We start from the raw sequence: 12,022 nt of genomic DNA, 5'->3' as shown, positions 1-12,022 counted from the left end.
CTGCTGCCACAAAGGTTGGGGACGGCTGCTTTCGGGCGTCGTTCTCACACCTCCCCAGACATGTGGATTATGCATCTTTGCAGTAGCCTGGGAGGCTGTGCCACATGGGGGGTTTGAGGCAGACACACCCACCAGCTCCCCTTCTGGACAGCTCAGGCCCAGGAACTGCTGGCAGATGTCCCCAACCAGCTCCTGGGGTGTTCCCGGGAAGGCAGTTGGGAGTCTATCAGAAAAACCATAAGAACACATTCAAAGAGTGTGTCCACTGAAGGAGCACTTCGTACGGGGAACGGTGTGGGACCATACGTCCTATGGATACCTCTCTCCTTTGTAAAACAAAAGCAAAGCTCTCCTGCTTTAGTCCGAGGATGAAGATGACCGCCAAAGGCAGGGAGGGCCATCTGCTTTCTCCCCACCACGGGAGACTTGAGCACTTGGAAGAGGCTCATTGTCAAGACAGATATATGCACAAAATATGCCACAGAGACACACAGACACACACCAGGCACACACACACAAAGGTGTACCACATGGACACAAGACACACAGCACACAGACACATACCAGGCACCTACACACCCACATGGACATATCTCTCTCTTACACACACACTGCATGGACACCTATCAGGTGTACACACGCAACACACACACACAATCAGGTGTACACACGCAACACACACACACACGCTCCACCTTCGAGTGCCTTGGAGTTCCCTGAAGGGTTCTTTCTCTCATTTGATGTCTCCATTTTACGTGTCAGAAAACATAGGCTGAGGAAGAGGGAAGATTTGCCTGTGTGGTCCGGCAAGTGGTCAGTGGGGTGATGGGACCCACCTTCGTGCTTCTGGGGAACTGCAACTTGCCCTGGCTGAGGGCAGCGCAGCTCTCAGGGAAGATCTCCCCCTGCTTCAGGACTATTGCTAGCGGCCCCAACCCCCAGCTGGAATGCTGCTTGGCCCATGGTTATGCGGTGGGTGGGGGACCAAGGGCCCGGCTGCACCTCCAAGCTGAATTTCTCAGCCTGGATGGTAGCTCCAGGGCGGTCACTGCATCATGAAGAAATACTCCATAGCAGTTGTTAGCATCAGCGAGGTTGACTCTGAATGAAACCTCAGCTCTAAGCCCCCAGGAGTACGAGTCAGGGCTCGGTCCAGGTTCCCCACAGCCGAGGTGTACCACATGCTCCTCAACCATGCGACAGAGGCTCCCACAGATGGGACTTCCTTCGCTGCTGAATGCAGGCAAGTGACACAGGGCTTATGTGACAAGGAATTTTCTAACTGAGAGCATCCCTATTAGAACCTAATTTAGCAGCACAAACTAAGGTCTGAGAAAGTGAGCTCGCAGAGGAACTTCAACCCGAGGTGCTCCCCAGCAGATGGGTCATCTCCTCCAGGAAGACTGGGCAGGTCCTTGGCACCTGCAGTTGTCCAGTAATGCTGGGGCAGACGTGTGGAAGCCACAGGTTTCTGAACTATTGCCAAGGCCACTCTCACCCCCTTCTGCAGTGGTTTCCTTCTAGGACAGATCCTGGGAGCCAATGGTCCAGGGTGCCCACCTCCCCGGGCTGAGGCACTAGCAGGGTGTGGCCTGAGGTCCACTTGGCGCCAGTCACCGGGCAAGGCCGGAGTGCCTTGGGGGAGGGGCTCTGGAGAGGCCCCTAAGAGATGGCCCCCCTCCCCAGTAACTTGGCAGGCCTGAGATCAGTGGCTGACGGGTCCCTGAAAAAGCCAGCCAGCCCCTCCTCTCCCAAACCACATCAAGATGCGGTCAGAGCTGCCTTTGTGCCTGGGGAGGACTGGGCCAGCTGCCCTGGAAAGTGCCACCTGTGGGCACCTGCTGTATCTCCTCAGGGATCTGAGGGGGCAGCCAGGCCCTGGGGACACCCACCGGATGGGACCTACTGAGGAGACCTCTCAGAGACATGAGTGTCACTCTGGACAGAGAAGGCAATGCCCAGTGGCAGTTGGGGGCAGCCACCAGGAGGACTTGCTCCCTACACAGCTGTCACCACCCACCCTCCCGCCAGGAATAGACTGTTTGCATCAGTGGAGGCTGTGTGGCCTGGCCCTGCAGTGTACACTGCTGCCCATGCTAATGGACTTTGGTACGTGAGAGAACTGAGCCTCCATGTGGTCCTGGTCCTCCCAAACAGCCTGCTGAACCCCCAAACATGTGCCCAGGGCCAGCCCCAGCAGCCAGACCTGCGTGGCCAGGGGTGTGAGCCAAGTGCTGACAGCCCAACAGCAAGCCCCGCCAGCTCATTCAGCTCCTGTCTACAAGGGACTGACGACTTCAGCATCACCAACTCTTCTGCCGCGAGTGTCTCGAGGAACAAGAGCCGGAGGGAGACAGGAGGCATGACCACACGGAGGCCCAATTGGGCTTTCCCATGTGGGGAGGCTCCACCTGCCGCCACCCATGCTCCTTGGGGACTTGCTGCTGTCCCTGCTGCTCAGTTGTGCTTGGCGGATACATATGACGAGCTCAAGAACTTTGTTGAGTGAACAGTATGTTTTTAAAAGCCAGTCCGTCAAGGTAAATCCATTTCACTTCCTAAAAATGTGCAGTATTTCCCCTAGATAAAAATACTTCTATGGGTTTCTAAAGTGGAAACAAGCTTTCAAATGAGAAAGAAAAAAGTTTTAAGCCAGTTCAGTGATGAGGTCCAGAGTTTATTACTCCCGGAAGAACAGATCCACACACAGGTGGGAGCCACACATTGGCATCCACAGAGAGGAACGGGAGGGGACCCAGGCCGCGGGGCAGGGGCCAAAGAGCGGCATCCGTGGGTACACCGGGCATTTCATGGTTTCATATGTGTGCGCCCTCTCTGAGAAGGAGAGCCACTGTGGTGAGCCCCTCCCATTCCATAGTGGCCTCCAAAGGCCCAGGTATGTACAGAAACACATGTGCGTGCATGGAAACATGCCTTCCCTGGTCCCTTGTCCAGGTCCCAGCTACAGGTCTGACAAGACCCGAACCCCAGGCAGGACTCACTGCCATCGGCATTCAGGACTGGAGATCAGAAAGGAGAGAGTGCTCTTGTTGCCCCAAAGGCAGATCACAGCCAGAGGTGTCCATGCACCACTGAGTTTGCTCCAGAACACACCCTGAATGGCTCATCTCTCGAGCGGACAGTAACGCAGGCCGTGGCCCTGGGGCTCCTGTCCCCTGCCAGCTGCTGTTGAGGATGCTGTGAGCCTCACCTTGATTCCCGATATCGTGGCTTGAGGAAATATCCCTGCTCCCAGACCATACTGTCCACCAAATTCCACACTTGCTTTTAGAGAAATGCCAGTGACCACTGTGGTCAGGGAGCACCACTGACGGCGCTCTGACTCCGAGCACCTGACATCACCCGGCATGGGGTAGGGTGAGTAGAGGGCTGTCAGGTAGAGTCCTGGGATGCGTGTGCAGGGCTCTCCTTGCAAATGTGCCTGTGGCTCAGGGCCCCTGGCCTTCTGCCATAAGTCAAAAGGGCTTTACTCACTTGCTCAAGACAACCACGATTATTCTTCAGTCTTGAGAGGAAAACCCTAAGAATGCTAGCTAGCCAGGTTATAAAAGTAAGCCCTACATTTTCAGAACTCCCCAGGCCTTGTATGCAGATTACTGAGCCCGGGCATCGTCACTGCCCACGAGTCGCCTTTGTGAGAGCATCATGGGATGTCAGATGCTCCCCTGGCCCCTGCATGGTCCATCCTGATAAATGCTTGTCTCGGCTAACACTCAAGCCCCTCCTTTAGAAAAGGCCAAGGAAGCCCACAGTACATATAATGACCGAGGAGGAAATGTCTCGCTAATAAAGAGTGGGGGACCAGAGGCCCGCTCCCCAGAGCTGCTCTTTTATTGAAAACTGAGTGGACCGTGCTGATGGGCCAAGGTGGAGGGGATCAAAGCCCGGAGGTACCTGGTCTCGGAGGCCTGGGTGTGTCCCGGGGGCCAGGGGGCGCCGGCAGCCATGTGCTGCTGGGGCAGCTGATGTCCCCCTCCCCCATCAGGGTCAGGTCGGCCACGTGCTCGTCCTCCACGGTCTGGATGCCCCCGGCTTCTACTTCTCGCGACTGCCTCTTCCAGATCTGTGTCGCACCCTCCTGCGTGAGGGGCCCAGGAACCTGGGGAGTACAGAGGGGCCCGCTAGGAGGCTTCTGCCCAGGCGAGGTCGTTTCCAGAGGCCCAGGGGGGCTGTGGCCCGAGCCAGGGCTGGTAGATGGGCTGCCACTGCTGTCCTGGGCTGGTTCCCACTGCTCGCCGAGCTGGGAAGCATCCTCCCTGCTGCTGCTGCTCACAATTCTCTTGCTAAAGCCCTTGGCTGCGTCTGGGGAGGACAGGGTGAGTTCTGTGGCACCAGGAGGCAAACGAAGAAACTCCGGCAACACCAGGTCTTCCTTCCTTAGCAACCCACGTTGGTCATCTGCTCTGTTGCTCTGAGCTTTGGAAATGAGCTCAAAAAACTCTATTGGAAGAAAACCGATAGTGAGCATGTTTTAGAGAGCGTCACAGGAATGTGCATCACAAAAGAACACTCACTCTCTAGAAAGTTCCATCGTGGGTTATCCTTGTGCCCTGACTAACCAGGTCAATCATTCTACACTGTCTTCACACACAGAAGCAGAAGACCCTGGGGCTTCTAGCACAATCTGTTTTCAGGCGTCTGAAATGGCTGTACACCTCTGTGAACATAATGCCATGTGAAGCCCAGGCTTGAATAAACAAACCTCCCCTACTTGACCGAGTTATGTGCTGACGGTGTTTTAGTAGGGTGCTGTTAGACATCCCGGCGTGAGTTTGGAGGTAAGCTTCCCAGGACGGCCAGCCTCCACAGCACCACAGAGCCAAGGTCCCAGCTGCAGCTGCAGTCCCTGAACTGGGGACAAGATAAGCCATCCCAGAGAAGGGGAAGAAGAGAAGGCCCCGAGACAGCGGTGTGGGAAGGAGGACCCTCAAACATGCCTGCCTCTCAGGGTCACTGCCTCGGGCAGAGGCTGGTCCTCCCGGCCTGCGGAAGAGGAGGCCACGTGTGACCTCCCTTTCCTGTCTGAAGCCCCGCAGCCTCACGGGGCCAGTCCAAACACCCGGGCCTCCACTGGCCCAGCATCGGCAGGGCCCGAGACATCTCTAGCGTCTTCACCGACTCCTCAAGAACCCTTCTCTTCCTTATCCATGCTGGACTTCTTTAAAATCAGAACTCAAGTTCACCATTCAAAGTCGATAGTATCTAAACTGAGCTTTCTCTAGCATTTACATATGCTCTTTGAGTCTGTAAACAACTGCAAGGAGTCTAAAATCTCAAACTTGAATGGTTCTCAGAAATGCATAAACTTCAAAGAGGGTGTGTGTTTTACTTCTGCCTGGTGACCAACAAAGGCTGAAGGAGGCATGTTTTAGGGTTTTACTGTGAGGTGGGACTCCACAGCAAGCTGGGACAAGCCAAGCAAACTAGCAACTACTCCTGGATGAAAATTCAGGTCACGGTAACAGCTTTTAGTTTTGATTCTGCTTTCAGTGCTTCTCTTTGTTATAAGCTTTTGGAGAAAAAAGCAGTTTTGAGAAAGGACTCATTTCTCCATCTCAGTCTTCCAGGTGCATCTGTCATCTCCCTGGGGCTACGACAGTACAGGCTGGCCTTCCTCAGTCTCCCATGGCTGACAGAGGTCAACAAACCCATGGTCCTCCCAGGGGCTATGCCTGGTGAGGACCCTCGGTCACGGGGACCCTCTAACACTAACTGAACCTCTCCCTGAGCTGGAGACCCCAGCTCAAGTCAGGGGTCAGGGCGTGGGGAGAAGCTGCAGGCTGAACCTGCGGGGACCTTTGGCGTCTCAGGGCAGACATGTCGCTGATGACAGACAGGGTTCCCTGACTCCCTAGAAAGCCTGGTGCTCTCAGTGAAAATAGGGGATTCAGTGTAGTTATCCCAACAGCCCACAGAATGGCCCAGGAGGAGCACATCCTCAGTGTGACAGGAACCGTGGTCACCCAGATGCTGATAGGTCAGAGGTGGTATCAATGACTGTACTGGAAACTAACAGTGCATTTACTAAAACACGTGGAAGTTTTAAAAAGTACACATACCCTCTGCTTCGTCCAAATTAATTTTCTGATATTTTTTTTTCCCAATCTTTGCAATAGATTCTTCTCTCTTTGAAATCCGGGGATCCCTAGCATTTTTTCCATTTTCTCCTTTTATTTTAATAGAATTAGACTTGCCTAGTGTTCTTTCCTCTCCCTGTATTAGAAGGAAAGTCAAAGTTCTACTTTCATTTCAACACACAATATATAATCCATCAGTTATAGATTAAAAGCTCTATGAAATACAGATTGCATTGATACAGAACTTATATGCATCACAGAAAAAACAATTGCAATGAGAAAGCTTACAAAAAAGAACAGCATTTAAGGCATAGCCACCCCCACCTCAGGAGAAAAGAAAGTCAGTAGCTGGGGGTTCACAGGTAGAGGGCACTGGGCACAAGCAGGAGTGATGAGCCGGTGACACGCAGGCCGGTCCGGGAAGCACCAGGACCTGCCCTGGGGCTGAGGTACGCAGCCGCAGGCAGGGGCCAGCCACACGGAGAGGAGCAGGGCACAGAGTGGGCAGGCTGGGGAATTACCGTAGCCGAGTGATTTCTGGAGCTGGAACTGATGGCTGTATTCTGCTTGACTGCTACACCTTTCTGTTTATCTGTGGGCAGGAAACACAATGATATAAGCTCTATAATTACAGTGATGGGCAGACCCCTCTGAACCATTATGCAAAATCTGTTTCTACAGTCTTTGCGAGCCAAGCGATAGACCAGCCAGGAGGCATTCGCTGCCCTTATCTACCAGGCACGGGCCAGAACTGGGACGCCCCATCTGGGCAGGACAAAAGGCCCTCCTCCATGTGAGGGGGTGTGGGGACACAGCCGTCTCTCAGTAAGTATAACCGGGGACTTTTTGGAGGAGAGATGTTGAAAAACTCACTATCTGGCATGAATATTCTTTAGAAAGTTGAAGAGTCTTGCATTTATGACATATTTTCAAGCGCAGCCTTTGTCCCACGTCAGGGTCACAGGCTGGCCTCTGCCAGCACTAACAGTATCAAGCCCACTTCCCTGGCCTGGCTGCAACAAGAGGAACCACAGTCCTGCCTCGCATACAGCATGAGCATGCTGAGTGGCCTTTCTCTAGCTCTACTGTAGGACTCACTTGCGCACAAACAGCAGATCTGGCCAAGGATCCGCTAAGGGCAAAGCTGGTGGCCATCCTGCTCAGCTGTGCACGCTGTGCTCATCTCAACCCACCAGTGTGCCAGGGGCAGCACTCTTTAGAGCAGACGTGGGCTGGAGGAAGGGTCTCTCCTCTGTGAGGAGGTGTGGAGGAGAGCAAGGCCTAGAGCTCCACAGCACGTGCTTCTGCCTAGAACCAGGTCTCACCCAGGTCTGCCTCAGGATGGAGACAAGTGACTCACAAATACCCTGTGTGATCATTTCAGAATGAACCATCATCTGCGTTAAGGCCCTCACTGGGCCAAAGTCCTGACAAGGGGAGGGGCAGCCCAAAGTCATCCGAAGCAGCTCCTTACTAAGTGACCTCTACCCAGAGCATCTGTGGGTGGGTTTCCAAAATGCTCTCTCCAGGAGATGTTTCCTCCTTTTCTTGTCCCTCCACCCGGACAGCCTTGGGGCCACACCTGTGCCAATCTGTGGGACACATTCCACCAGGTCTGAGTAAACTTTCCTTGTGTACAGGTTCCTATGTAAGTGCCCTGAAGAGGAGGGCTGGCTCCCGAGGTGTCAGGATGAGGCACAGGGGGATGTGGCCATGCCCAGCTCAGCACGTTGCTGGCCAGACCCTGGCTTCCCTAGGGTAGGACTGTAACCAAGATGACATATGGGAAAGAGCTCTGTCCACCTGACTTGCCGCATGCAATGAACCACAAGATAAACCCAAATATAGCCTCAGTTCCTGTAAGCAGAGCACAGCCAGTCCACCATCCTCACTTCCTGTGTCATGCCCGCAGGGAAGGGAACCAGATCAGGGTAGCAGACAGGGGACCAGGAGGCCCAGACCATCTTCCTTTTGGGTACAGACTCTAAATCCTCCCAGGAAGATAGCACATTCTAGCACTTTCTAGTTACAGTGCTCTGATCCATGAGCATGTTAGGGCCTCAGAGCAATCCTGGGGCAGGCTAGACAGGGACTGTCACCATTTTTACAGCTGAGAAGACACACACTGGAAGTCAATGCACTGTGTAGAACAGGGCTGATTTCAGTCCCTCAGATGCCCAGTTTGAGAATGCTGCATTGAGGGTCAAACTCTGCCATGCTAGGGGTTACTCGGCACCAGTAAGGTCCTGAACTCCAGTAGGCCATCTGAGTATCAGTTACGAGTCAACAGTTGCTTATCCAGTGGGCAACAGAACCTGGGGTGCTGGAGGACAGAGTGGAGCCAATCCCACTCACCTTTTCCTCTGGAAGGGTCCTTCTCCTCCAGGATGACACGCTGTCCATCCAGACTCGATATTGGGGCGCCGAGGTCCAGGGGTTCCTTTTCTCCACTCTAGGACAGATATGGGGCACTGAATAACTTACTCAGAATGGAACTTTCGGAAACAGTAGTATGTGATCCCACCACTGACTGTGAGACCACCCCAGACTTGATGGAATCACACATAAGATAAATCTGTGGCCCAGTCAAGGCACGCGGGCCACCCAAAGAGCCAGAGGCCTAGCCAGACTCCTGACGTGGAGAATTCCAGATACCTGGCCAGCCTATGAGAGTACTAGTGCCCCAAGGAATTGGTGTGGTGGCTCTTTTTGCCATCCCGGGGTGGGGGGGTAGCTGCTGGTCTACACTGTGCCCATCCAAGGCCCAGAAGCAGAACAACATGTGGTGAATACCGGAAACCTCTTCATCCACAGATTTGATGTTTTAAATATACGTAGAAATACTCTTAAATATCAATTTAAGATGGCATACAAATCTCCACATTGCTTATAATCTGGATAACAGCTTACCTAAACACTACTTCATAATCTTTTTTAAATTTTTTTGAGATCTTTTTTTTATTTTACATTTTTTTAATTTTAAAGATGTGGGGTACAATTCAGGGTGAGGTATTTGGTACAAATGTTCATTATGCACGTACCCTTGTTGATGAGGTATGCCCCCACCCCCAGCAGATTCCAACTACTGCCAATCCCGCCCCTTCCCTCCCCTGGCAGTTTCTCACTACTATCAATCCTTACTTCATAATCTTCAAACACTGTTGTGAGGTGAATATTAACAGCAAAATGTTCTCATTTGTAAATAAGGAAGCAAAGACAATTTGGGGAACAGATCTAATCCAAATGAAGTGCCATTAGCTACAGAACTAGAGCTCTTGTCTCTGGGTAAGAGTTTTTCTTCACTGGAGAATCTTGCTATTCCTGTACCATAATTACTGCTAGAAAAGAAACTTGAGGCCAGGCATGTTGGCTCACACCTGTAATCCCAGCACTCTGGGTGACTGAGGCAAGAGGACTGCTTGAGCACAGGAGTTTGAGACCAGTCTGGGTAACATAGCAAGACCTCATCTCTACAAAAAAATCAAAAAATTAGACAGGCATGGTGGCACTCAGCTACTCAGGAGGCTGAGGCAGAAGGATCACCGGAGCTCAAAAAGTCAAGGCTGCAGTGAGCCATGATCGTGCCACTGCACTCCAATCTGGGTGACAGGGTAAGACCCTGACTAAAAAAAAAAAAAAAGGAATCTGAACTTGCAGTTTGCCATTTTAAATTCCCCGTCAGTCAGGAGAACGAAAAAAACAATCAAATGCCAAGTGGGAGTATGACTAGAGCTCCTGGAGGGAACTGGGTTCAGGTTATGCTTATGGCCCCCAGGTCCAGAGCCCAGTGAGACCTGCTGGATGAAGAAATGGCCGAGCTGACACTGGGGTTCCTACCTTCTTCATGACATGCCTGGGCACAGATGGGCCCACAAATTTCACTGGAGAAGGTCGGGAAGGTGTGTCCAAGGAAAAGGAACATCCCAAACAACCCATTCCACAAGAATTCTAAACAGCCCCTGCCTCAGCTCTAACCCTGCAGGGCCTGGAGCTCTCATCAGCTGAACTATTTTCTTCCCAGGGCCTTGGCATCCAAGAGTTGAGCTCACTGGGGAGTGAGCCCTGCAATGCCATGGGCACGCTGACATGACCAACCCATTTACAGACAGGGAAACTAAGACGTAGAGGGTTAAGCAACTGTTTAGGAACTCCACAGAATAAGAAAGAGGGCACACCTGGAAGCCAGGTCAGGTCTGTCTCTGACTGGCAGTTTTCTAGACTCCAGACAGAGCCTGCAGTGGGAAAAGAGGTTTCAGGTTACCCTTGGAGCTGGCGGCCGTAAATAATTTAATAGTTCCTCTTGTTTACTTCAAAGCTCTTGGACAATTTTGAGGCCGGTTTCAGGGAAAATTAAAAGGCTAAAAATACCTGAACTCATAAAATTGATGCAGAAAGGCCAAGGCCAGGCCCAGGCTGTGCCCTAAGCCACATGCTTCAGCATAAACCCAGTGTGCAGCTCAGGAACGCTGTCCACCCAAGCTGGCTGGTCCTGTCCAAGGCCTGTTTTCACTCCCCAAAAAGTGTTTTCTCTTCTTTACTTTTTAATTTTATTTTACAGTTGTGGGGCACACGTGAGGATTTGCTATATAAGCAAATGCATCGCAAAAGACTGAATACCAAACAGTGCTTGCTTGCTTAGCCTCATTCACATCATAAGGGAGTAGTCTGGCTGTCTCCAGAATGGGAGAATGCACCTGAGGGAGGCCTCAGCAAAAGGACTGGCCAGCAGGTGCAGTGAGGTAGCCATCTGCACTCTGTTACCTGATCGCCTCTGCAGATCCTGGGGATGTTTCAGGGTTAGCTGGTTGGTTTGTTTCTCATTTTGGTTTCCCTGGAGCAAAGCCATATTGCAAATATCAATTCTTTTTGGAATGACCAAGGACAAATAAAAAAATTACTGTTCTACTCCACAGAATGAGAGCAGGGACGGGGTGGGGGGGCAGTGTCCTCGGATCCAAGAAAGACAACCAGATAGGAGGGGGAGACGCCATTGCTTGGTGTGTCCTCTCTGGTGAAGAACACAGAAGCTACCAAAAGGAGCAAATTATTCCTGCCCAGGGCTAACACCCAGACCCTGGGAAGACACTCACCAGCCTCACCAGCAGGCCACTGAGATCCAGGCCATACTTGGCCACCACAGGCCGCAGCACCTCTGTGACAGGCTTGGTGGGCTTGGCCTTGAGTCCCACTGACCGGTTAATTGGAACGAGATCCAGCCTAAAGGGGCACGAAAACATTCACCACCAATCCAAGTCAATCCTCACCAGGAAACCAGTCTCAAGACCAGAAAGAGGGACAGCACTGCAGGAGCCCTCAATACCCTCCCCCCCAATTCAGCCCCACCTCTGGCTATGAAGTACCTTCCCCCATGTGAGAAGTCTGCAGAGGGTTCTTCCTATATTCACAGTCAGGGCTTGAGGGCTGTGGCCCTTGTCCTCCCAGGGATGGCAGGGCTCTGCCGAGTGGCCTGACCGCCCTGGGCACCCACTGCAGAGACAGCACCTACCTCACCTACCTCCCTTCCCCGCTGCAGTCTTAAGGGACTGTGCCCACCAGGCCAGGGTGGCCTGTGTGTGGGGCAGGAAGGAGAGTGCCCCTCTCGCCCCTTGGCTTGTGTGGGGCTGCCTGGCATCTGCCACTCTCTGCCCCACTGACATCCCTTCATAACCCAGCACGGAACAACCACCATCTATCCACTAAGCGCCAAGAGACAAGCAGACGGTTGGAACATGGGAACAGTCATAAGCAGCAGTACAGGAGGCTCTGGAAGCCTCATGGTATGTGACAGCCACATTTTCCTCTTACCGAAACAAAGTACGCTTTTCTAGGCGCAGGTCCCTTGACTCCAAGATGCTACTGTCTTGATGCAGCACCAGAGGCTTGGGAACAAAGAGACCAGAATGAATATGGGAACAAGCAACACC

General features: G+C 52.6%; 1 protein-coding gene across 3 annotated transcripts in view; it reads right to left on the bottom strand.

Moving 5' to 3' along the window:
• The window catches only part of RGS12 (regulator of G protein signaling 12), a 120,027-nt gene that overhangs the window by 4,781 nt on the left and 103,224 nt on the right, over window positions 1–12,022 (bottom strand). The window contains exons 11-16 of one of the 3 annotated variants that reach the window (XM_008070674.1): window positions 11,904–11,977; window positions 11,189–11,315; window positions 8,454–8,550; window positions 6,620–6,690; window positions 6,081–6,234; window positions 3,916–4,461 (exon numbers count right to left, since the gene is read on the bottom strand). In XM_008070674.1, the coding sequence (XP_008068865.1) occupies window positions 3,916–4,461; window positions 6,081–6,234; window positions 6,620–6,690; window positions 8,454–8,550; window positions 11,189–11,315; window positions 11,904–11,977 (1,069 nt within the window). Of the gene's footprint in view, window positions 1–3,851; window positions 4,462–6,080; window positions 6,235–6,619; window positions 6,691–8,453; window positions 8,551–11,188; window positions 11,316–11,903; window positions 11,978–12,022 lie in introns of those variants that run through there. The other 2 variants (XM_021718860.1, XR_002482691.1) reach the window with 2 other exon arrangements.

Source organism: Carlito syrichta, unplaced genomic scaffold, assembly GCF_000164805.1.
Source record: "Carlito syrichta isolate Samal-C Ts95f unplaced genomic scaffold, Tarsius_syrichta-2.0.1 Scaffold313910, whole genome shotgun sequence".
In the NCBI taxonomy this organism is placed as follows: domain Eukaryota; kingdom Metazoa; phylum Chordata; class Mammalia; order Primates; family Tarsiidae; genus Carlito; species Carlito syrichta.
The sequence above is the reverse complement of the archived record's forward strand: the minus strand, read 5'-3'. Positions and strand labels throughout refer to the sequence as shown.